The sequence below is a fragment of the Grammomys surdaster genome, unplaced genomic scaffold (genome assembly GCF_004785775.1).
Source record: "Grammomys surdaster isolate TR1022 unplaced genomic scaffold, NIH_TR_1.0 129, whole genome shotgun sequence".
In the NCBI taxonomy this organism is placed as follows: domain Eukaryota; kingdom Metazoa; phylum Chordata; class Mammalia; order Rodentia; family Muridae; genus Grammomys; species Grammomys surdaster.
The window spans coordinates 17,148,076-17,174,737 of NW_021604587.1; the positions used below are offsets into that span (position 1 = coordinate 17,148,076).

General features: G+C 40.6%; 1 protein-coding gene across 1 annotated transcript in view; it reads right to left on the reverse strand.

The window, feature by feature from the left end:
- Atrn (attractin) overlaps positions 1 to 26,662 on the reverse strand; it is a 115,005-nt gene that overhangs the window by 38,830 nt on the left and 49,513 nt on the right. The window contains exons 11-21 of the mRNA XM_028754192.1: positions 25,692 to 25,776; positions 21,771 to 21,991; positions 19,661 to 19,782; positions 18,412 to 18,550; positions 15,745 to 15,935; positions 11,805 to 12,024; positions 10,258 to 10,443; positions 9,513 to 9,746; positions 5,672 to 5,809; positions 1,326 to 1,419; positions 570 to 622 (exon numbers count right to left, since the gene is read on the reverse strand). Of these exons, the coding sequence (XP_028610025.1) occupies positions 570 to 622; positions 1,326 to 1,419; positions 5,672 to 5,809; positions 9,513 to 9,746; positions 10,258 to 10,443; positions 11,805 to 12,024; positions 15,745 to 15,935; positions 18,412 to 18,550; positions 19,661 to 19,782; positions 21,771 to 21,991; positions 25,692 to 25,776 (1,683 nt within the window). The remainder of the gene's footprint in view (positions 1 to 569; positions 623 to 1,325; positions 1,420 to 5,671; positions 5,810 to 9,512; positions 9,747 to 10,257; positions 10,444 to 11,804; positions 12,025 to 15,744; positions 15,936 to 18,411; positions 18,551 to 19,660; positions 19,783 to 21,770; positions 21,992 to 25,691; positions 25,777 to 26,662) is intronic.

A 26,662-nucleotide genomic window follows, 5' to 3' on the forward strand; every position in this document is an offset into this window, starting at 1 on the left:
TTTGTCTTTTCAGGTCAAGAACCATCCATTTTCTTCTACAATTTATATATACCGTTATGCTGCATATGCCAAACATTAATTTTTTTCTCTTGCTCTACAGTCTAGAACCTACTATATAGATTCTCATAGAGAAAAATATATTTGTCATAAACTGTCAACCTTACCAGATTCACTTTTCACACCAAGGTATTAATTTGGTGTTTTATTTACTTGCTTGTAAAGTTGTAGTGAACACAATCAGCTATGGAGAGAATGGTGAAACTCACTTCTATTTTAGAAATTCTTTCATCGCTGTCTGAAAATGCGACATGATAAGCAACACTAGGCAATGGCACATGAGCAGTGCTTCCAAGGGAACTGAACAGGGAGAGCCAGGAAAGCACATCCCTGCTAACTGCTCTGCACAGACAGTAGAAACCAAGACCACAATTGGAACAATGCTCACCAAGTCAGGGGCATGGCTATGAGTATTTGCTACATCCCTCAAGCATTTACCATTCTCAGACCACATTAAAGAAAGCAATGTAGTTCTGCTCAACTCTCTAGAAACAAGAATGACAAAAACTTACAGTAACATGTTCCTTTGAGAGGGTTTCCCTGGTATCGATTTTCTACCTCACATCTAGGGAAAAAAAAATTGTTTTCTGTTGATATTTAAAGCACAGAATCTATATTTATTTTTAAACCAAGTAAATCCTTTTACATAAACTATACCATTATTTGGGTCAGAAAGATTATCCCATTTGCATGAATGTCTCTGCTAACTGCTCAGCAATTTACACCAGTGACAGTATAAAAACAACAAATGAATACTTGTTCAAGGACACAAGGTAAGTACAAGTGTAATTAATGCTAGACACTACTCATAAGGAAAACAACATTTTTACTTTTGTGTGGATTGAACATTCTTCTAAAAGTGCAGCTGAAATATTTTTCAAGCATTTGTCACTCATTTCTATCCTGTTCTTCCTATGTAAACTAATCTTTCTTTCTTCCTTTCTTTCTTCATTGACTGCTTGATTGATTGATATAGTCTTACTATGTAGCCCTATTGGCCTGGACCTCTAATACAGACTTCAATGCTCTGAAGCCATAAACCCAATTAAAGGCTTTTTTTTTATAAGTTGCCTTGGTCATATGTTTTATCAGAGCAATAGAAAAGTAACTGCAACAACCTGTCTGAAGCAAAAAAGGTAAAGTTCCAAACTAATCCACTCAAAGACCCTGGGAATACAGAGCAACAGCACAGGCAGGCAGGTGGCCCTCAGGGCTCAGGCAGCTGCAAGGCTCTGGCCCCCACTAGTGGGACAGAGTGTGGTACTCACAGCTGGCACTCGTCCCCCTTGACACCCTTGGTGGTACAGAAGCACTTGCCGGTGTTGGTGTTACACAGTGATGCGTGCCCGTTGCACTTGCATGCTGGGAAGAACGAAAGAAAGGAACACAGGTCACAACTGGCTTGACAGATTACTACCATAGACTGTGGTTAAGACAAAATCATTTAGCCTAAAATGTGTTCATAGCAAAGACAGACTAAAGCAATAGATATCATTGAGTATGATTCATTATTTTTCAGCTAATTTATTTCTAATAATATAAAGACAACATTAAATTAACTACCATTCAAGGTAGGAGGAAAGAAAAAGCTATCTTCTGCTGCCACCTGAAGCAACTGCTATTCCCATACTTGTGAGAGACTCAGCATTTTATTTCTTTGTTCAGTAAATATGTAAGAGCATTTCTAGTATGCCATGTCCTGGGTCCTTGCCCTGTGGAGATGACCTGTGGTGAATGCCCTCTGACTCATCTCGGGGACATTGTGAACAACATTCCTGAGCGTTCAGACCTGACAAGCTCCCTAGTCACAAGAGACACTTGGGAGGCCCTGTGGTACTTGCCACCCTTGTTTCACCTTCTCCTTAGCTGTTGAGTCTTGGTCTCCTGTGAAGAATGAAAAGCAGTAGGCTGAAGAAATGTATATTTAAAAAAAAATCCATAGGTGTGTAGGTTTATTTCTGGATCTTCTATTTGATTCCATTGATCAGCATGTCTGGTTCTGTACCAATGCCATGTGGGTTTTTTTTTTATCACCATTGCTCTGTAGTACAGCTTTAAGGTCAGGGGTGGTGATTCCTTCCAAAGTCCTTTTATTGCTCAGAATTGTTTTGGCTATCCTGGGTTTTATGTTTTTCCATATGAAGTTGAGAATTGCTCTTTATAAAAAATTATGTTGGAATTTTGATGGGGGATTGCATTGAATTTCTAGACTTCCTTTGGTAAGATGGCCATTTTCACTTTGTTAATCCTACATATCCTCGAGCATGAGAGATCTTTCCATCTTTTGAGGTCTTCTTCAGTTTCTTTCTTCAGGGACTTTTAGTTCTTGTCCTACAGATCTTTCACTTACTTGGGTTTGAGGGAATGCAAACTTGTTCAACCAATTTGGAAATCAATTTGGTTGTTTTTCAGAAAATTGGGAATAGTTCTACCTCAAGACTCAGCTGTATCACTCCTGGGCATATACCCAAAAGATGTTCCACCATCCCAGAAAGACAAGTATGTTCATAGCAGCTTTATTTGTAATAACCAGAAACTGGAAACAACCTAGATGTCCCTCAACTAAAGAATGGAGGAAGAAAATGTGGTTCATCTACACAATGGAATACTATTCAGCTACTAAAAACAAAGGCATCATGAATTTTGCAGGCAAACAAACAGAACTTGATAATATCATCCTCAGTGAGGTAACTCGGTCCCAAAAGAACATGAATGGTATGTACACACTTATAAGTGGATATTAGCCATAAAAATGGCTACCCAAGCTACACTTCACAGTCCCAAAGAAACTAAACAAGAAGGAAGGCCCAAGTGGGGATGTTTGAATCTCACTTAGAAGGGGGAATAAAATAGCAATAGGAGGCAGATGGAGGGAGGGAAGTATGTAGAAGAAGGGGTGGGGAGGGGAATAGAGGGGTTCAGGATCAGGTGTGAGAAGGGATAGGAGGCATGCCCAGATGGCCATGAGAATGGAAATCTGCAACTGATGGGGGTGGGGAGGTAAGGGGGGCATCTTCACAATGAAACAGAGACCTGGGATAAGGGAGGCACCCAAGAATTGATGGCAGGTGATCTTAGCTGTGACTCACAGCATTGGGGATACTGAACCTGAAAAGGCCACCTCCTGTAGCCATGCAGGAACCCCAGTGGAGCAATAGGGACACCAACTGTGTATTTAAGAGCTTTAAGATCCTCCTCTTCGTATCTTCCTGGAAGTCAGTATTCTGCTTACAGCCTTCAGATGAGATGTAGAATTCTCAGCTCCTCCTGCACCATGCCTGCCTGCATGCTGCCAAGTTCCTGCCTTCATGATAATGGACTGAACCTCTCAGCCCCAATTAAATGTTGTCATTTATAAGACTTGCCTTGGCCGTGGTGGGTGTCCACAGCAGTAAAACCCTAACTAATACACCAACCCATCCACAAAATTTTCGACCCAAAATTAATCCTGTCTACAAGAAATGCAGGATGGGAGGTAGAGCAGATACTAAGGAAATGGCCAACCCATAACTGGCCTAACTTGAGACCCATGCATGCCACAGGCAAGCACCAATCCCTGATACTACTAATGATACCCTATTATGCTTGCAGACAGGAGTCTAGCATGACTGTCCTCTGAGAGGCTCTATCCAGCAGCTGACTCAGACAGAGGCATATACCCACAGCCAAATGTTGGATGGAGCTTGGGGACTCTTATGGAAGAATAGGGGAAAGAATTGTGGGCCCCAGAGGAGATAGAAATTCTACAGGAAAACTAACAGAGTCAACTAACTTGGACCCTTGGAGCTCTCAGAGACTGAACCACCAATCAAAGAACATAGCTGGGCTGAACCTAGGCCTCCCTGTACATATGTAGCAGATGTGCAGGTTGGTCTTCATGTGGGTGCTAAACAACTGCAATGTGGCTGTCCCAAAAGCTGTTGCCTATACATGGGATATATTCTAGCTGGGCTGCCTTGTCTCTGGCCTCAGTGGGGGACAATGCACCCAGCCTTAAAGACTTGATGTGCCAGGGTGGGAGGATACCCAGAGGGACCCCCCCAGCCACTCAGAAAAGAAGAGGGAATATGAAGGATTGTGAGAGTAACAGGGAGGGGAGCAGTGAGCAGGATATAAGTAATATGTATGTATGTATGTATGTATGTATGTATGTATGTATGTAATATTTTTAAGCTGGAAAAAAAAGTCCACATGGAGAAAAATAAAATCACTGAAGAAACCTTTCAGATAGAACAGTGCAGAGGTCATGAGAATGCACCTGGCGGTCAGAAACTCTTCTTCTGTAGAGGACAGGTTTACTAAATTAGTAAAAGCCAGTCTTGTCAGTCTGCTTGCACTTGAGTCCACTGTGTTCTGCGGAGCTCTGAGCATGAAACTTAACCTGAGACCTGTTTCCTTGCCTAAATGATGTGACAGTAGTGCTATCCATCTCATAGGATTAATATGAGGAGTAAAAGATGTATATATGGCATTTGACACAGTAGTTAACACATCAAGGCTAAAGCACTATTGTAAAAATAATTTTAAGGGCTGGAGAGATGGCTCAATGGTTAAAAGCACTGACTGCTCTAACAAAGGTCCCGAGTTCAAGTCCCAGCAACCACATAGTGGCTCATAACCATCTGTAGTGGGATCCAATGGTGTGTCTGAAGAGAGCAACACTGTACTCACATACATACAATAAATAAATTTTTAAAAATACGCTTTAAAAAGTAATTTTAATCTAAAAAGGCTTGTCAAGGTTCAAAATATATTCTTACCAATAGTATCAAAACAAACAAACAAAAAACAGTTAAACGTAGGTCTTTGAGTTTGATATAGAAAACGATTTTAGGCCTAGCCAGTGTAAAGCAGATATTTTAAGGCTAGAGGTATGACTTAATTAGTAGAGGTTGTCTAGCATGCACACAGCCTGTGGTTCAAACCCCTGGCCCTGCATAAGCCTACTTAGTGTTATACCTCCGTAGTTACTTGGGAGGTGGAGACAGAAGTATCAAAAGTTCAAAAGTTCAGGACCATCCTCTATTGGAGTACAGGGCCATCCTGGGCTACATGAGACCCTACCTTAAAAACAAAAACCAGACAAACAGCAGAAAAAAAAAGTGTAACATACAAGGAAGAAAAAGAAAGAGAAGCACTTGGAAACAGAACTCTATGGAGTGTGTATTGGCTTCTCTACAGTAGGCCCCTTGTTTATACCTCTGTGAATATAAATAGAAGCTTAGTTCCTCTATTGCTGGTTTGTTGCTTTAACTAACCAGCCTTTTTTCCTCTTCCAGCACAGTCAAACTCTTTTGAATTTATTTATTTTATGTACATTAGTGTTTTGCCTGCATGTATGTCTATATGAGGATTTTGGGTCCCAGGTGTTACAAGCAATTGTAAGCTATGATGTAGGTGTTGGGAAATGAACCTGGGTCCTCTAAAAGAATAGCCAGTGTTCTTAACCACTGAGCCATTTTTCCAGCCCCTCAGTTGAACTTTTAATAATTTAACATAATTAAGAAAGGCAGTATCCCAAACCAAGAGCCCTTTTCCCTGTAAGATATTTAAGTCAAATGCAGATACTGTACTGCTGCACCTGACTTGTGACTAACTTGACTGTGTGACTTACGCTGACATTTGCCTCCGTTAGTTGGGTCACCATAGAAGCCCGATATGCAGGTCTCACAGTGCTTGCCCGTGGTCAGGTCCTCACACTTCTCACAGACACTCTGGTTGATGCACTTGCTGTGTCCGTTGCATTGGCAAGCTGAAAGGCAAAGACTCTTAAGGGCTCTGTTCTCCCACTGGGTAAATAAATTTCATATTTATTTGCATATAATCTAAATGTTAAATCATCAAAACCAGTGAAGCACAACTGTCTGTGTCTATAGTTCCAATTAGCAGGGGCTGAGGTGGACAGGGCTGCGTCTCTGATCATGTAGACCTGCCTTGCTTAAGCCCAGAAGTCTCAGGTCAGCCTGGGTAACATAGTGAGATTCCCATCTAAAAACTTTTTGTGTCAATAAAGAAAAATAAAGAAAGAGAGGAAAAAATACTGGGTGTGGATTTTAAGGCCCCCCTTGGCAACATAGCAAGTTTGTGGCCAGTCTAAAAAATATAAACAAAACAAAACCAAAGTTCACTAAAAACTAGTATGAGAAGATAAAATATCAAAAACAAATTAGTCTCAAAAAATATTATCAAAGCAAGGTGAAATCTACAGCAATATAAAAATATTTTTGTTGTTATTCACTGTAAAAACTCAAGGTATTTGAATAATATAAGGATGAAGAAAAAAATAATCAAACACAACCCCATGGCCCAGGAAACATGGTTCACATTTGGCATCTTTCTCTCCAGGGTTCTTAAAGATTAATTCTTTTCTTCTCCTTTAAAAAAAGCATCAATAACAGTAAATGATTTTAGCACCCTACTTTCTCCAATAGGTAAGTCACCTGGAAAAAAAATAAACAGAGACTTCAGAATTAAACGATTTCTTATATAAAATGGATCTAACAGATGTCTACAAAATTTTCCACCTAAATGTCAAAACAACATACATTCCCTCAGCAGCACACAGAATTACATGCTGACATACAAAGCAAAACTTCACAAATTATGTACCCTATCTGTCCATTATGTAATAAAACTTAAAATCAACCAGGTGGTGGTGGCACACACCTTTAATCCCTGGACCTCTATGAATTTGAGGTCAGACTGGTCTACAGAGAGAAAGTTCCAAAACAGCCAGAGCTATAACACAGAGAAACCCTGTCTTAAAAAAGACAAACAAACAAAAACAAACACCTTAAAATCATCAGTAAACAAAATTCTAATAAATGTATAAACTCACTAAAGATTAAACAACTCATTACTGAATGATGAATGGGTCAAAGAAGAAATCAAAATACTCCTGGAACTAAATTAAATTGAAAAGCCAACACAACAAACCTTTGGGATGCGTTAAAAGCAGGTCTAGAAGGGAAAGTAATAGTCCCAAGTTCTCATTAAGAAACCCAAAAGAGCCCAAATAAATGACTTAGTGATGAAACTGAAAGTTTTGGAAAAATAAGAACTAACCCAACCGAAACCCAGTAGATGGCAAGAAATAATAAAAATCAAAAAAGAAATCAGTAAAAAGGGAACAAAGAAAATAATACAAAGAAGTAATGAATCTAAGAGCTGTTTTTTTAAAAAGATAAAAAGACCAAGAGACTCTTGGCCCAACTAACCACGAGAAAGAAAGAGATTAACAAAATGAACAGGGAAACGTTACAACAGATGCCAAAGAAATAGAGAATGCTATAAAGAAATATTCATATTCTATTAAATTGGAAATCTAAAAGGGATGGATTAATTTCTTGATTCATCTAAATGACCAAAGTTAAATTGTAAGGAGATCAGCAACCTAAACCATCGCAAACAAGGAGACTGAAACAGTAATAAAAAGCCTTCCAAATAGAGTCCAGAACCAGATGGATTCACAGCAGAATTCTACCAGATAACAACCAAGTATTCTTAAATTAATTTTTTAAAAAATAATAAACAGAGGGATTACTTCCAAATTCATTCTATGAAGCCAAATTTACTCTAATATGCACAGCAGATAAAGACAACAAAATAAACAAACTACAAACAGTACCCCTGATGAACACAGACACAGAAGTCCTCAATAAAACAGAAGCACATAGCACAAAGATCATCCACAAGCATGGGGCTTTATCCCAGAATTTCAGGTTGGCTCAATATACATAAGTCAATACATACAACAGATAAACCTACTTAAAGATGAAATCACATGCTCATCTCAACTGATGCAGAAAGGGCTTATAAAATACCCAACATGTTTTCCTGATCAAAGTCCTAGAGAGAACAGGACTGGAGTGAACATACCTCAATATAAGAAGGGCTATGTATGACAAACCCATAACCAACATTATCTTAAGTGGGGAAATTGCTGAATAACCCCATTAAAATAAGAAGTAAGACAAGGTTGTTCACAATCGCCACTCCTTTTCAATATTGTGTTTGAAGCACTAGCTGGAACAATAAGGCAAATGAAAGAAACAAAGGGATATAAATAGGAAAAGAAGAAGTCAAATCATCCCTATTTACAGATAATATAAATAAGAAATCTCAAAAACTTTCTCACTAAACTTCTAGAAATAATCAACAATGCCAGTAAAGTGGCAGGGTGCAAAATCAGCTCTCAAAAAATTAGTAGTTCTGGGGTTGGGGAGATGGGTCAGCAGGTAGGAGCACTAGCTGTTCTTGCAGAGTTAAATTCTCAGCATCTACAGGCAGCTTAGAGCTGTCTGTAAATCCAGTCCCAGAGGATCTGATGCCCAGAGGGCATGAATGCACATGATACACATACATATGTTCCAACAAATACTCATGCACATAAATTAAAAAAAAAACTAAACTAAAACAACACTAAGAACAAGATCATGGGCATACTACCATTTATAATACCAAAGACAATGCAGTATCTAGAAATACACTTCATCAAGGAGGTGAAGGACTTCTACAATGAAGACTCCAAATCACTTAAGACAGGGATATAGAGAGGCACCAGGAAATGGAGTCATCCTATGTTCATGGATCAGTAAAGTTAATGAAAGCGATTTACAGATTCAATTCAATCGCAATCAAAATACCAACAATACTCTTCACAGAAATAGGAAAAACATCCTAAAATTCATATGGAACTAGAAAAGACCCCAGATAGCCAAGGCAATGCTGAGCAGAGGGTTAAAACTGCAGAGACTGCCATCACAGATGTCAAGATAGACCACAAAGCTATAATAATTAAAACAATGTGATACTGTACAAAACAGACATGCAAACCAACAGACTAAAACAGAAGAGCCAAGCCTAAGTACTCATAACTACAGCCATTGGGGATTTTATGAAGATGCAAAACAAAACAAACAAAAAAAACCACACACAACCCTGTAGAAAAGATAGTATCTTCAAAAATGGTGCTGGGAAAACTGGATGTCCACATACAGAATAATAAATGAAAATAGATCTGTATCTATCACCTTTCACAAAACTAACCCCAAATGGATCACAGGCATAACCCAAACCACTGAAACTTCCAGAATAAAACATAGGCAGTACTCTACATGATACATGTATAGGAAAGGACTTTTTTAATGAGGACTCCACTTGCCCAGGAATTAAGGACAACAACTGGCAAATGGGACTTCATAAAGCTAAAAAGCTTCTGTGTAACCAAGGAAACAGTCAATCAAGTAATGAAAAAGCCCATAGAACAGAGAGCATCTTTGTCAGCTATGCATCCAATAGAGGGATACAGAACACAGAAAGAACTCAAACACAGTTAAGAAAATAAGTGACCCAAGTAAAAGTGGTCTAGAGATCTGGGCATCTAGTTTATGTCAAGGTTTATTCTTTATAAACAGATAGTAAGAGATTTGAACTAGGATACACAGCCATCTTACCTGGACAGTGAATGAAAGACCAGTTGTATCTGCTGTCCTCTAGACACATGCTGGAGTTCAGAAGGGGCTGTGGATACACATTTCCTGTAGAGGCCTGTGAAGGTATCTTTACAGGTCCTTTATAGCTGCCCTCAATACATTTTCCTTTCCCAGTATTGCTAGGATCAGTACACCAACCACAGCCTGGCTGCTCCAAGCAGTGACTGCAGGTACAGTAGCCAGAGCAATTTTCAGCTATTAAAAAAACAAAACAAAATAATCCAACTTGTAACTCACTATCACAAGAAGATTTGAATTTACTGTTACCTTTTCTTTTAACAGATGATTTAACTTCCATGAATTAAAACTAGTACTAGTACCCTATAGTGACTATTGAAATGAAATAATTTAAAGGGCCCAAAATTTTACACAATATATAACAGGGACTTTTCCAGCCTTTTAATATCAGGATGTTGGATGAAGAAAGGACCTGGAAGGGCCCCTACTGGAACGCACCTTACATACTGGTGGATTCAGATGTGGAAACATTATATAATTGAATTATAATACTACCCTGAAGAAAAAAAGGTATTTCTGTACCCTGTGACTTACCCTAGATTTATCTAATTTACTGCATAGAACACTGTGCCGAATCCTATACATACATTTTAATCTTGAAGGACCAGCCCAACCAGCTTCTGCATGGACTTGAGCAGAAAGTCAAGTCCAAGTTGCCTGCAAATGTTCAAAGGCTCTTTTCACTTACGTGGGCAGCTGCTCATCGTATACCACTCCATACACTGGCCAAAGGGGAAGGAGGCCACGTAGGCATTGGAGTCGACACACTGCTTCATGTTGCTGCACCACATGCACTCGGAGCTGCTGCTAGTGCACTCGCTACACGCTGTCCGCAGGGCACATGGTGTCCGGCACTGCTTGGCACTGTGGTTTGCTGGGAATTAAGACCCAAAGGGACACGGGTCAGCTAAGATCAAAGATTTTTCAATGCACATTATGAAATCAGGTCAGCACTACACTACATGGAGGCAAACTCAGGAAACTGGAGCCATATGTTTTGTTCATTCAACTGAATTTAAACATTCAGGGGAAAATGGACTCTCTTTTTAAAAAGCACTGAAGACAAAGGTGGAAGAACAAAAAAAAAAAAAAAAAAAAACCTTGGAACAAAGATGACTCATGATGAAATGATGAACTCAAGAGTCTTAGAACTACCTTGAGTTTGTTAAATTCTACATTTACAATTTTGAGGAATAACAACATTAATATTTACCAAAGCATTCAGGATTTGACAAGGATAAAAAGCTTTCCTGTAACATAAGTTAGGAATCCAGGGGGCAAGAGAGATGGCTCAAGGGCTAAGAGCATGTATTGACTTTCCAAAGGACCCAATTTCAACTCCCAGCACTCATATGAGGTGGCTCACAACCAACTGTAACTCCAGCTCTAAGGGATCTGACACCTTTCTCCTCCAAGGGCACCTACACACACACACACACACACAGTCATGAACACACACATACACACACACTCTCACACACATTCTCACATACTCTCATACACACATACTCGCACATATTCTCTCACAAGCACATACATGTGTGAGCACACACATACAAAAACACATGATTAAAAATAAGTAATTATTTATAAGTATTTTAGAAACCCTATTGGAAAGTAGCTCTTATGCTGTATTACGTAGGCAAAGTACAATCGTTTCCTGAAACAGGACCTGCTGGGAATGGAGTCTCCACTACACTTGCACCTCTTGTTTTGGAGTTTTCATTTGTGTATGGCTGCTCTGGGCCTGCCTTCATGGAATCTAACCTTAGCCTCAGCACAGGACACTGCCATAGATTGGCGTTGGCTCTGTTGGCTTCTTTTGCCATGCCCTTCCCCACAGCAGCTTTCTGAATAGTGTCCTGACATGCTGCTTTTTGAAATGTTTCTTTGGTTTCTGTGTTGTTGTTTCTTCCATAGCATTTCTTTGCCAACACTGAGGAATTATCTTCTAGAACAATTCTCAACATTTTTGTGGCCAACAAAAAGTGCAGCTCAATATAAATTGGGTTCTTTCAGTAATTTTATTTTTGGTTTTCAGTATAGCTTAAAGCAGTCAGAGGCAAAGACTATTTCCTTCTGCATTTGGATTTGGGTTCTATTTGAAATAAATATGCCTAAACTGGGCATATAGAGAAACAGTTAGTTATTACATCATCTCAATACTCAATCAACTATGCCTCTTATGCTTTCTTAGCAAACCTCTTGGAGTACTATATGCATCCACAACCTTACCAGGCCTTTCACAAACACTTCCATTGAGTGGGTTAATGCAGGTTGCAGCCTTCAATCCCCGAGTACTAGGCTCTGACAAGATCCCACAGAAGCCAGCATCACTGGGCTCAGATGGCATCCACTGCAGCAAACTATTTGTGAATGGAGACATATCCTCCCAGCACCAGTAAGACACATTGATCTTCCGAAGACCAACCCATGGAGTCAGAGTGAGCTTGGACTATAGGCAAAGGAAACACAATTATGAATGCAATCAGTTTCTTCTCCAAAACAAGCTCTAACATAAAACCACTAGTTTAGGCATACTCCCATAGTGGAAAGCTCCTATTTCCAAACTCAGGCAAGGTACATTAAAATAAGTGATCACTTCAATATGCATTCAGTACTGCAAAGCATTAAAATGGCTCAAAGAAGTTAATACATGAAGATTTTCAGAGATCAAGAGCAAAGCAATAATCACATTTCAAACTACTTATCTTCTATGACAAGTGCTATAAAGAAATGATGATCTACAAATTTAGTTAAAATGTTGGTTTATACGATGTGACCTTACTAATATTTATAAAATACTGGTTGTATGCAAAACCACAGATCGTTACCTGACCCTGTTTGGTGAGTCCAGATGACTTACATTTTCTTTTCCAGTTTTACTGTGGTGTAACTACCAAAACTCTGTATTTCTTCCTTTTTAAAATGCAGATCATATTCTACTATGTGTAGGTATATATGTATCACATTTTATCTATTTATCTGTGTATGTGTCACATTCTATCTACTTATCTAATTGAACACTACATTTTATGTAAAACAAAGCAAAACACCAGTCATGAACCTGTACAGTAGTTTCTGCCTCTGCTGTTGTTGTCAACCCCAGTACCTCCTAGGCAGGCACTCTACCAATAACCTACTGTCTTGGATAGCCCTGAAATTTCATTCTTATTTCAATGATTTTTTTTGGGGGGAGGGTCTTGTTTTTTAAGACAAGGTACCCTTCTGCAGCCCTGTCTGGCTGGATTTTCTATATACACTAAGGTGGCCTTGAACTAAAGAGATCTACCTGTCTCTGTCTCCTGAGTGCTAGGATTAAAGGCATGATGCACTGTGCCTGACTCCCCATTGCAATTGAAAAAAACAAAACAAAAGAACCACCACCACAACCACCTTTATAGGGGCTGGAGAGACGGCTCAGCAGATATCACTGTTCTGCCAAAGGATCAGAGTTTGGATCTCATCATTCACATTAGGCAGCTTACAAACTCTAACTCCAACTCCCTCTCCTGGCAGCCCCTTTTCCCTCAAGCTCTCTCAGCATCACAAGTATGTGTCAGACATTTCAAAGTCCATGCTAGTGCCCTGGCCCTTCTCTCCCCCAGCTACTCAGCCTCCTTATAATGCACATGATGTGTCCAGCACACATCCTCTCACCTCGACATCCTCTTGCTATCTTGCCATCTCCACTGTCCCTAGCCCTGACCATGCCTACTCTGCTTCCTTTTCACCCTGCTCTGCTCTCTCCCAAATTCCTCTGGACATTTTATTTCTCCTATTCAAAACAAATTCCTTCACCCTAATGGAGTGGTCATGCCGTCAGTCCCTTTACTGCATCTCTCACACACCTGGTGCCAAACATCTGGGAGGGCACAAACAGATCGCTTCCCAAGGGGCCCCACCTTCCCAATCAAAGCAAACTGCTGAGCGTGTGGATCCTGCTTCTGCTGGCTTCTGCCACCTACCATATTTGGCTCCAAACACCAAGAGTCCACATTTCCAGCCACTTCTCCACTGCCCGTTCTAACCACTCACCTTTCTCTGTCTACTCTGGTACCTACCACCTCAGAGCTGCCTGCTCACTCTGCTTCTCTCAGCTCCTAGAGCCTACTTCTGCTAACAAAACCCTGCCAGTGTGTCAGACATAAGATGTATGCAAGGGGGTACAGGAAGGAAACTTCAGATGTGACCACTCCATTATTACAGCAAGGTTTTTTGTTTTGTTTGTTTTGTTGTGAATAAGAGAGAAAAATATTCAAGGGCATCAGGAAGATAGCAGAGCAGAGAGAAAAAGAACAGACTGGACATGGCCGGGGTAGGGAAATGGGAGATAAAGCGATAAGAAAGACAAGCAGCTGGGGAAGGGAAGTGCCAGGAGACTAATATGGACTTTGAAATGTATAGCAGGTACTTGTTGGGAATTGGTTCTAATGCTTTGTCTTAATTCTGCTCCCAAAAGCACTTCCTGACCTGATGGCTTCAGGTGGATTCCAGCCCCTAGCTGGCTCCAACTGATAATAAAGAATTACCGTACAGCCAATGGCTGGGCAGAAAAATGGAGCAGGCAAGGAACTGAGATAGGAGAGGAAGACAATCATCATGACTAGAAGGAGAGGGATTAGACATAGTGGTGCACACCATTAATCCCAGCACTTGGGAGGCAGGCGGATTTCTGAGTTCAAGGCCAGCCTGGTCTACAGAGTGAGTTCCAGGACAGCCAGGGCTATACAGAGAAACCCTGTCTCGAAAAACCAAAAACCAAAAAACAAACAGAGAGAGAGAGAGAGAGAGAGAGAGAGAGAGAGAGAGAGAGAGAGAGAGAGAGAGAGAGAGAGACAAAGAACTAAACCAGCCATATAAGAATTTGGGAAAGTGGCTCTAGGGGCCACTCCACCACTAGGTCTGGGGTATCAGAGATGAAATGTTGATTTAGCATGTTGACTCAGGAAAGTTGGAGGGGTGAATGTATGCTAGCTGCGGGGGGGGGGGGGGGTTGGAATGCCCAGCCACTGAACTAGTCAAGGCATATCAAAATTGTGTGTCTCTCATTCGCAAATCCAAAGAGCTCTTGGGTGGGTGCAGCTGTGTGTGATCCACTGGGAGCCAAAGCAGTTCAACTAATTCATTGCTATAGGTACTTGTGATACTGAGAGGGCCTGGAGACCAGCATGTGCTTACATGGTGATAGACACAATAGACGGCCATATGCCCCTTCTGCCAGATATAAAGGAAATGACTTCTTTTGGCAGATGGTAACCAGTTTCTCAAGTTCCCAGGGAACTCTGGCTTTTATCTAATTGCCAGAAGTCCTCCTATAGTTCAGGTTGATCTAATTTCTGGATATATGAACTTCCTGAGACTTAACAACCAGGACCCACACCATCACTTGAAGGTGGTGCCAAAAGAGAAATGCTGTGCTGTATTCTGTCTTCTCCTGACTAGACAAAAACATGTACTCTCCTCTCTCTGTACCACAGCCAGAACAGACAGGAAAACTGCTCTGTGAATATCTATCTAATCAACTGAAGCATCACAGTCAAATCACAAGTCTTGCAATTAGACTTTCCCAAAAAAATACCAAATGAGATTGTATAATATTAACTACAAGCCGTTCAAGAGTCTGGCTAGACAGTAAGAGAACCTTCTGAGTTCAGAAGCCTTAGGAAGAAGGCTGTAAAACCTAAGCACATTTTACATTTCTTACTGATGATTATATTATGTGCTATAATAATACCTTCAAGGGCTGCAGATGGCTTAATGACACCTAAGTAACTAGCATTTTACTCTCCCTTCTCCCAAGCAGAATCTAGATATAAAACAAGTACAACATAATCTGATGTCACCAGAATATGTGCACATATTACTATTCATTCCATATGTTCATGTCTTATAATTTACTTAATAAACATGACTAATAAAATATGCAAGTACTGAGCTTTTTAAGACAAGAAGGCATCAAAAGAAGAGCCTCTGAAGCAGAGGTCCACAGTCTATCATTAATCATTTACTGTAATTCTTTCTCTTATCAGGCACGTAAGATACAACGGTGGCCTTCTACACATGCGCCACCGCTGCTGCTGCTGCTGCTGCTGCTGCTGCTGCTGCTGCTGCTGCGCCCTCAGGAGAAAGGTGGGTCCTAGAAACCACAGTTCTGAACACATCATCGACTCACCATGCTCTGAGATGACTGCATTAATCGTAGCTGCTTAAGGACAAACTCCACCTTCTTCTGGGACGTAAGGGAAGCCAAAAAGGCATTGTGGTTTCTACAGGACAATTTAGCATTGTCATAATTTTCCTTAGCAGTAGTGATTTTCAGACATGAGTTTCCAACCAAATGCCAGCCAATGCCACAGATATTTTCTTTTGTAAAGGGGAAGAGGAAAGAAAACAGTTTTAGAAATTATACAGTTCAGTTTACTAGTTCAAAGTACTGAACATCTAAACTCGTTCTGATTTGAATTTCAGGTGCTTTGTTAGGATTTGGTAAGACTATCACACACATTATTAACTTCCATGTGCAGAAAAAAAAACTTTGAAAATAAAATAATTTCTCTTTTAAAGATTGTGCATATGTGCCTCAAGTGTGGGTTCCTGTGTGAGACTGCAGCACCCATGAAGGCCATAAGAGGGCATCAGATCAGAGCTAAAGATACCAGTGGTTGTGACTTGGACACTGGGAAGACCTTGGGTCCTCCTGAGGAACATCATGCACTTTTTGCTGCTGAGCCTTGCTCCAGCTCCGGAATAAAAAGACCCTTTTACAAGCTTCGTCAGTCATATTTCCTGGCTCACAGGAAGTATACTCTAGGCTAATGTTCCTACTTTTGGATGCCATTGTTAAATTAGTGCAATTATTTTTTAAGAAAATGTAAAAGACAACTAAACTCTTGAACAAATAAATATGTATATTGGAAGGGTGATGCAAAAAACTGCAAATGGGGGCTTGGGAGATGGTTCATTGGGTAAAATACTTGTGTCAAGCATAAGTACCCAGTTTTAAATCCCCAGCACCCACATAAAAAGCCAGGCACAACTTTGCTTGCCTGTAATCTTATCTGAGGGCTAGAGGCAGGAGGATGCCTGAGGCTTGTGAGTCAGCTAGTCTATGTAATCAGTGAGCTCCACATTCAGCAAAAGACCTTGTGAAGAGTGATAGAGGAATATACTGGAAGTTAACCTCTGGCCTCCAATGCTCATGCATGGATATATTTATCTGCATACAGATGTATATATAAAGAAAAAGTAAATTGAAAATGGAATTGAATTGGAAGTGGATAAATTTAAGCTTTCAAATGCCACTCTGTTTTCATGGCAAAAGATAGAAGGTATAAGCAGGTATATAAGTATATATAAGTATATAAGGCATGCCAAAAATGGGAAAGGGAGATTGGTTTGGAAAACCTCAAAGTGATACAGCACATAAAGGAAGTCTGCAATCTCCTCCTGTGGTTGTGCCGAACTCATAAAGTGTTGCATGAAAGCATGCTTGCTCCCTGGACATTAGCATAGCAGTGAACAAGCAAGTGTTTCCCCAGAACCAGAGCATATGGTTGGAGACACCAACAGTGCTCATTAACTGCAATAGCTACTGAAGTCAGGGAAAGGTGTAACTTAAGAGCAGATAGACTTGCTCCTCAGAATGTGCTACTGGCATCGAGTCAACACTGCAGGCTCTCAAGACCTGTCTCTTAACAAGGTGCCTAGGTATTCTATTGGACATTAAAGTTTGAGAAACAAAACAAAAAAGACAAAAACCCTGTAGTGGCCTGAATAAGAATGATCCCCATAGGCCCATATATGTGGATGCTTATTCACCAGGGAGTGGCACTATTGGGGAAGGATCAGGGGGTGTAGCTTTGTTACAGGAGCTGTGGCCTTGTTGGAGGAAGTGTCTCACTGGAGTGGTAGACTTTGAGATTTCAAAAGTCCATGCCAGGTCCTATCTTTTTCACACCCTCTCTGCCTCTCTGCTCACAGATCAGGATGTAGCTCTCTCTCAGCTACCACCCCAATGCTTGCCTCTGGGCCTCCATGCTCCCTGTCATGATGATAAACAGCTTCTGAGACTGCAAGCAAGCCCCCAATGAAATGTTTCCTTTCATAAAAGTTGCTTTGGTAATGGTATCTCTTCACAGCAACAGAACATTGACTAAACTAAAGCCCATTCAGCAAACTAAATAAAATTCTTTCAAAAGGTCCAGATCAACTGCCCTACTCAAGCCTCAGATGTTGGAGAGCACAGAAGCCCCACTTCCTGGATATCGTGATCAAGCAAATACATCATAGAGATTTACTCATGGCTAGCTGGCCTCAGGACCCAAAATCACCATCCTGAACCTCTGCTGAAATAGTCAGGAATGAAGGCCACATGGGAGATGATGCTGGTACAGAAATCTCTTCTCATAGAACTGTCAGTAAGTGCTTCCTGCAGGTTCCTGACTGCTGCTGAGGCTGCAGAGCTCTAGTATCAGGTTACCACAGCAAAAGGAAGGACAGTGGGACACAGTTTGTAACATGGATCTTAGCTATCCTCCAATTTTCCAAAACACGAGATGACACTAATAGTGCCACTTCCTGGTGATTAAGCATCCACATATATGAGCCTATTGGGATCATTCTCATTGTGTCATTCCATGTTCTTGAGTGACTTTCTTTCAAAAGCTAGTATATACACATATAAAAACCACATTTAAGTTAAAAACACACAAAATAATTCCCCCAAATATGAGAGGGCTAAATAGACAGAATAAGCATCTCTTTCCTAGATCCAACCTAATCTAAGGAGAGAAGACCAAGTTTTAGACACTTATAGAGAGTATCCCTATGCAAGGCCTACCAGGCAGGGCGATGCACTCTTGATTCCGGGGCTCCCACTGGCAGTTCTGGTCTAGAGCACAGCTCCTGCAGCTGGTTTTCTTATTGCAGTAGTACATGGGGTTATCCTTGGGGCAACTGTCATACTTGGCAATGGAGATCTAGAACACAGTGGAAAAATGCTTTTGTTTATATTCACACAAATAACTCAGTGAGAATTAAAGTTATGTTACCTGAAGATGGTAACATAACTGAGAATGGTAACTGCAGGAAGAAAGAAAGAAAGAAAGAAAGAAAGAGAGAGAGAGAGAGAGAGAGAGAGAGAGAGAGAGAGAGAGAGAGAGGGGAGGGAGGGAGGGAGGGAGGGAAGAATTAAATAGAATTGGATGGATGGATAGATGGATGGATAGATAGACAGAATTAGATGATAGATACGCAGACAGATGGATAGAATTAGATGGATGGATGGGTGGGTGGATGAATAGAATTAGGTGATAGATGGAAAGACAGATGGATAGAATTAGATGGCTAGACAGACAGACGGACGGATAGAAGTAGATAAGTGATAGATAGATAGATAAATAGATAGACAGACAGACAGACAGACAGATAGATAGATAGATAGATAGATAGATAGATAGATGGATGGATGGATGGATGGATGGATGGATGATAGAACTAGATACACAGAATGAACAGGAAGCAGCATTGTAATGGGAATGCCACAGTGTGTATGCTCACTAACATGCTTTTAGCTGGCAAGCTAGCAGCCCAATGGAACCACTGCTGCCACCAAGCCTCACCCAATGTTTATCTGTAAAACGTGAAACTGAACCTGCTGCTTTTCTAGGGCTCCTCCCAACCCCTCCCACCGTAGCAATTTCAAGTTTTATTTTTTATGAATTGCATTAAACTGGGAGAAAAAAAAATGTCATGAGCCATCAAAGATAACAGAAGCTGGACCATCTTACCCTTAGCCTATTATCACCTAAAACACATCACACATGATTAGCCCAGATGTCATGCTGAGTGAAGCTATGGGCCAAGGGCATTCTGTAAAGCATGCTTTCTGAAACACTGCACACAGATCTCAGTAGCTAGAGCAATCCTTGTAATCAGGATGTATATCCCTTCCTAAGAGAAAACCTAAGCAACAGTAAAATTCAAACCTATATCTCATTTTAAAAATAACTCTACTCATTATTTGCACTACACCCAAACTCAACTAGCATTTTTCTATTCTCTAAAATCTGTGAAAAACAGCATCTGACCTGGCCTTCTGTGCAGCTGTGGTTCACAGGGACACAGTGATCATTGCACCAGTGGCAGTCATTGGTATTGGCTGTGCAGCTGTAACAGTCTGTGTGCTGGTCACATCTGTCATGGTCAAGGGCTACAGAGAGAAGACAAACCCATCAACTATGAGGCAGCCTCTCTTATTTATAATCTGAGATAGGTAAGTTCCTAACAATAGTTGGAAAGCAAAATGTAAAGTCAAACTGGAAGGAAAAAGCATTGCTATATTTTGGTTAAAATAAAACAGATAAAAGCAGACAATCTGAGAAACACTGTTTTATAACTGTCCTCCCATAGTATCTAGAAAATAAAAAGCAAAGGTCTGTTAATTTTATAGCTTCTAAGATATAATGGAAGATCTGGGCCTTTGAATGCTTTTCTTCAAAGGACAAACACCAACTAGCAACAGAATTAACACCAGAAGCTGTGCAGAAGCCAAAGAGAGTATGAGAGACCAATACTTTTGTCCTTGTTACAAATGCAAGGCCTACCTGGGAGCAGGTGTATCTAGTGGCCCACAACCCCACAGGAGGCACTTGCTAACTTGCCCTCTACACTCACGTGAATCCAAACCTGTAGATTTCAGAACTTCCATTCTTTGTAGACCTACATAATTCTCATTAATTCCCCAAGCAAGAAGCTACACAGCCATGTTGCCCCATCTATTAAACTATCTCATGGATATGACATACACTAGCAGGCACAGAGGCCACCACTGGCCTTAGGCCACAGAAACTTCCCTGATCAATTTTCATGTAGGCTGCTTTTCTTGCCAAGTTTGCTCTGACAGGATTAGGTCCACCCAGAATGTGAGATAAATCTAATGGGCTCATACTGAACTTCATAAGATAAGATTATTTCCAATACACTATATATTTATACTTAACTTAAAATTTTGGTTATTCTACTGATAATAACTGTTTTGGGAGAGTTATGAATCCTATCAGGTTCTGTAAGCTTTTTTCCATAACCACAACTCTAATCAACAGCACAGCCTCAGGACTTTTATGTCCCTGCACAACTTTATTTGACACATACCAGAAAAATAAAAGCAGTCTCTATCAATATAACTCTCTGTAACTGCAACAACTAGATGAGGAATGTAGCTTCAGACTTTAAATTGATTGGTATGGAGGCGTTCTTCTTATTTTTCAAAGAGTTTGCACATTACTTCACTGAGTGGTGAAGTGGTGCTCAGAGCAACCACTAAGAAAGTAGCTAAGGAGACAAAAACAACAAGAGCAGCCCAGGGGCTCCAGGAAAGGGCCATAGTGTGTCTGCCATGCTGCACTGCTAAACTCAGCTAAAGGGGCTGGAAATACTTTTCAAGAACAGCAGCTCTCTGTCGTCTACCAGAACAGTTTGCTATATGTGATCCTCCCATTAGAGGATCTGATCCTTATCCTCAACATTAGACTTTCATCATCAATATAACAGCCAATAGCCACATACAGCTCTTTCATTGTTGATGTTGCTGGCTCTAGAGACAAGCTCTCATTAGACAGCCCAGGCTGGCCTAGACCTGACTCTTGCTTCAGCCTCTTGAGTATCTGGAGTAGCATGTGCTACTATATCTGCCTCACTACATACACTAGAGAAAGAAATGAGCCCCTTAGTTACACTAGTCACATCTCAAATATCTGAGAATAACAGATTGCTAGTGGCTACTAAACTGAACAAATAAATATATAACATTTCTGTCATCAAAAAATTTTCTAAGTAGGGCCAGTGGTGCATGCCTATAACCCCAACATTCAAGAGGCTGAGGGAAGAGGATCCTAAGAAGCTTGACACTAGTTTGAGCTATATGTCTCATAAAACCAAAATGAAAACAAATTTCACTGTGCCACAGCTTCAGATCACCTGCAGCCAGGCCTGGAGTTAATACACAAAGCCTGTGTACAGTGAAGACGACTTATCACCTGCTAATAGCTTCCAGGAGCCACATGCCTCCCATCCATAGACTTTGTGCATGTTATTAACAAACTACTAGAGATTAAAGTGAACATGAAAGTGCAGAAACTAAGTTCCTTCACAATTCAGATAAAATTAGATCTTTAAATTCTAAGTAGAGAAAAAACATACTTCTTTTGGAAAAACATTCTGATTTTAACTTTTCTGTTTGTTCTTCAGTTGCCAATTCCCAGGAGGTACATCGAGATGACTCTGTGTCCCACAGACACCGGATACCAGGTCCTGCTGCTGCACAAGCAGCCTCACTGTGGTGTGCGTCACACTGCTCCGAGGTAAAGACTAAGACGTCACTGAGGAGGAGGCTGTTGAAGCCGCCGAACACATACATGGTGCTGAGAGAAGAGAGAGAGAGAAGGAATTTACTGAGAACTCAAACAAAGGCATGACATAGGGCTGGTTTGGATTGTTGCTTTTGAAATTTTTGAGACAGGTTTCACTGTGTAGCCCTTGCTGGACTAGAACTCATATATAGACTGGACTGACTTCCATCTTGTGGCAATCCTCCTGCTTCTGTCTCCCAGGTGCTAGGATTTTAAGTGCCTGGCTCACAATAAACTTTTAAGTGTCAATCATTATAAATATTCCAAGTATCAAAAGTCCTTTGAGACCTCTTGCTCCCTTGCTCTCGCGCCATTCCCTTCCCCTCTCTCCACGTGCTCATGGCCGACCTTTACTCTCCTACTCTTCTACTTCTCTAGCCTCTCTGCCTCTACTACCCTCTTAACTTCCCTCCCCATGCCCTGAATAAACTCTATTCTATACTTAAAAAAAAAAAGTCCTCGGAGAGGGCTAGTCCAATGGGTCAGCAGGTAAGGCACTTGCCACAGAGACAGACAATCTGAGCTCAACCCCTGGAACCATATAAAGATGGAAGGAGAGACGTGACTTCACAAAGTTGTCCTCTGACTTCCTCCCACACATGTGTTATAGCACTCCCATCCACATAACACATGAATACATACTCACATATATGCATACATGAATGATTAACTTAAATGTTCTGAGACATTATTTTCAAGGTCTCAAAAACCATGGCTATCATCTGTTGTCTCAAATTTCACCTTCTGCCCTGCTTTGTGATCACTCAGAATAGTTTAAAAATCTACCTGTAAGTGTGTACATCGAAAATCAGTACACAGGGAAAGTGGTATTTTAAAAAGATATATTTTATCTCTAGTTATAAGTGTGTGTGTGTGTGTGTGTGTGTGTGTGTGTGTGTGTGTGCGCGCGCGCATGTGGGTGTATGCACAGGTATATAGGTGTCCACTGAGGCCAGAGGGCGTTATAGTCCCTAGAGCTTGGGTGACATCCTCTACTGATAGGGAAAAGATAAGATTCTTGGGGCTGAGGAGATGACTCAGCAGTCAGAAGAGCTTGCTGCTCTTCCAGAGGACAGAGTTTGGTTCTCAGCATCCACAAAAGGCAGCTTACAACCACCTATAACTCCAGCTTCAGGAAATCTCTTCTGTCCTACGTGGAGAACTACATGCATTTATGCATACACGCACGCACGCACGCGCGTGCACACATACACACACAAAAATCAAGCAGAGAAAATTTTAATACAAAGAAGGCTACAAAGAGAGCGAGAGAAAATTATAGACAGGAAAAGTCGTCCTGGACTTAGACAACTGAAAACACATGCACTCCACTGCAACTCATAACTGCCTAGTTCTTCCCCATTCCTAGCTATAAACACAGCATTTTCTAGGAATCTCACCAGACAACCCATTTACAGAGAAAAACCATGTCCTAAATCTCTGATAGCTCCTGATTTTACCTTATCAGTTTGTAATGCCATCTAATGCATTTCCAGTGCCACTCTATAATCCCAAATATCAAAGAGAACAGACAGAAGAGTTCCTGAGAACAGGCTGCTCAATAAAATTCCCCAAACCTGCATCTAGGCACATCCCCACGAGGGCACCTAAGTGCGACTCTTCTTTGAGCAGCTGTACTTGAGATTCATCCTTGCCTCAGGCACTTTTCTTTTTCTTCTTATAACAGCCCAATTTTGCTACATACTGGCTATTCGTGACATTCCTCTCTATATGAAAGCTATGAATTCTGGGTTTGTTAAAAGTCCATAAAAGATTAAAGGAACTCTTCAGTTTGCTGTGGGTGATGGACTTCAATTAGTAGTGCAGAAAAAAGTAATGCAGCTTCATTAAGCATATGGAGATATTCGACTTTTGTCATAGAGAAACGAAAATTAGAGCACATTGTTGTTACCTACTCAACTGACAAAGAAAAAAAGTACAAATGTTACCTAATATTTGAATTGGTGAGACTTCAAGACAACAGGTAAGCTCCTATACTGCTGCTGGGTATGTAAGATTGTAGGAGTCCACATAAGGAACCAGACACTCCAATAACCAAAAAGAACACACTGGGTTCATTTTCAGTCCCACTACTGGCTCCATGAGTATGACATGAATCAAGTTGGATTTAGTTACTAAAACTAACTATTGCTTAAACTGAACACAGTTGACGGCTTCAGAAATTCTGAATATCTCAGGTCACATGATGTCTCTGGGAGGGTGGGAGAGCCTTCCAAGATGCTTAGAGAAGGCAGCAAAGTAAACACTATCTCTTTATCTAGCACCTCACACTCTCATAGCTTTCCCTCCTGCGCTCCTCTCTCAAAACCACAATAAGAACAATTAAGTTAGACATAGGTGATCCAGTGCTGCTGACTGACAACACAATGAAGGGAGAGCCATCCATTTCTCATATGATTAAACTGCAACCATGACCTTTACCATCCTCTAGCATTTCTAACCCTGCCTAAAATTCAGATACTCAAACATATCACAGAAACTATACAAAATAAAAACACTATACAAACAGTCATTCCTGATTTTGATTCATGGCTTAACTACATTTTATGACAAACTGTCAAGGACTTCTCTGAGCTTGGTAAAACTTAAGAATGTTTTAATAGATGACTCGTTCAACTGTTATTATTACAGTGCATTAGCATGCTTGCCACTTAGCAAATGCCCACACTGTCCCTAAGCCTGTGCTAGGAGAACACTAAGAACGCACACGTGAAGAGAGCTGAGGCAGATGCCATCAGCAAGTCCAGGTGGCCTGATGCTTGCCAGATGAAGACCTCAAGAGGCATTCGGGCCTTTTCTGACAGAAAGCATCAGATTGTAATTTAAAATAACATTCAAGTTAGCAATATAATAATTTAAAAAATCCTTCCACTTTAGTCTCTAATCATAAAATGGTCTTGCCACAAAACCCTATATACTTGTAAAACATTAAGTAATCACATGATTAAAGATGTCACCTTTCCTCAACATCTAGCTTCTAAATGGTCAGTTCTTCACAACTCCAGAATGCCACTTTTGTACTTTTCCTAATGCAAGTTAAATTACTTGTATTAGGAAACTACAACAGAAAAAAAAACTGAAAACCTACAGAAATATATAATGCAAGCTTAAAGTATTTAAATACTTTTAGGGTTTATATAATTTTGAGTTTTAAAGAAGGAAGCAGAAAGCAGTAACAACAGCAGCAAAATAAGAAAAGTTAACATCAGCATGCTGTTGAGCTTCTCAATCTTTAAAGCACATTTCAAGTGACCAGGTAAAGTGGCCATTCTGCATGTCCTTTATGGCAAATGTTGTGTCTGCGGAAGGCACAGTGCTGAGGTCAGAATTCAGGATCTTGTGCAAGCTAGGTAAGCACTCTATTGCTGGCTCACAATCCTAGTTCTTTGTATGTCCTTCACAGGACTAAGGCTCCCTGGGGCAGATGGACAAAGAGCTCTGCTGGTCAGAAATGTATTCCTGAGCATACACCTAGACATAGTGCAGACTTCAGACTTGCTCTGACCTCATAATCTCTCAGCCTTCTTCCCCTTATCTTATCCTGCACTTAAAACTGCCCTCTCTCCTTTTTTCTCCCCAAACCTCTTACCATTTAGATACAACTGTTAGAAAGTTGATATTAAAAATGAATATGATGTAAGACAGTAAGTAAAATGAATATCATGTAATACAGCCTTTGCTTTCCAGTTACCTGTTATGCAAGACTGCTGAATGGCCAAATCTGTTGACATCATGATGGAGTTCAGGTCTGGGAAGCACTGACCATCGATCACAAGCTAAGAGGAAGAAAAACACATTTCAGAGTAGGTTGTCATATACAGTCTATGGGAACTCCAGACTTTATAGAAAGAAGCATACATTTTGATCCCAGCACTCAGAAGACAGAAGCAACAGGATCTCTGTGCATTCAAGGCCAGCCTGTTCTACATACTGAGTTTCAGACAGCTAGGAGAGAGAAACCCTGTCTCAAATAAAAACAAAACAAAGAAGAATGCCTCGTCCACAGCCTCAAACAACACGCTTGTCTGTCTTTTATGTGTATTATGTGTAAAAGACAGCAGTAACAGCAGCAGCAATATTTCAGAGCATAAAATAAATGCACTGCATAGAAATGCTAATCAATGTATTCATTCAGCACCCACAAATCCCCTCCTGATGGTCACCACTCTACTGTCTACCAGTTTTACCTACCAGAATGTCTGCTGTAATATTTGTGGTGTTAGGGATCAGCTCCAGGGCCTTGTGTATAGCAGGCAAGCACTCTACTGCTAAGATGCATTCCCAGAGTACCACAGTATTTTCTAACTTAAAAATTTTAATGCTAGGTACACATCTATTTTAATTAGGGCACACATCTGTAATCCTAGCACTTGGGAAAGTAGAAACAGGAGGAACAGGAGTTCAAGAAGAGACTCAACTACAAGTACACATCAAATCTGAGGCCTTTGCAGATAAGCTTTAATAAAAATGAACACACAGAGCATATATCTCACTTATGTCCTTCCTCAGCCACCTACTTCCTAAATTATGCTAAGGAATTTCTTTGTTGACAAGTCTGAAGGATTCTCCAGTCATTTTTAGCCACTCTTCTGGTCATTAACTGTATCTCACAGGTCATCAGTCTCACCTACTTTCTTCTGCTTCTCTGACACTCTCGTCACA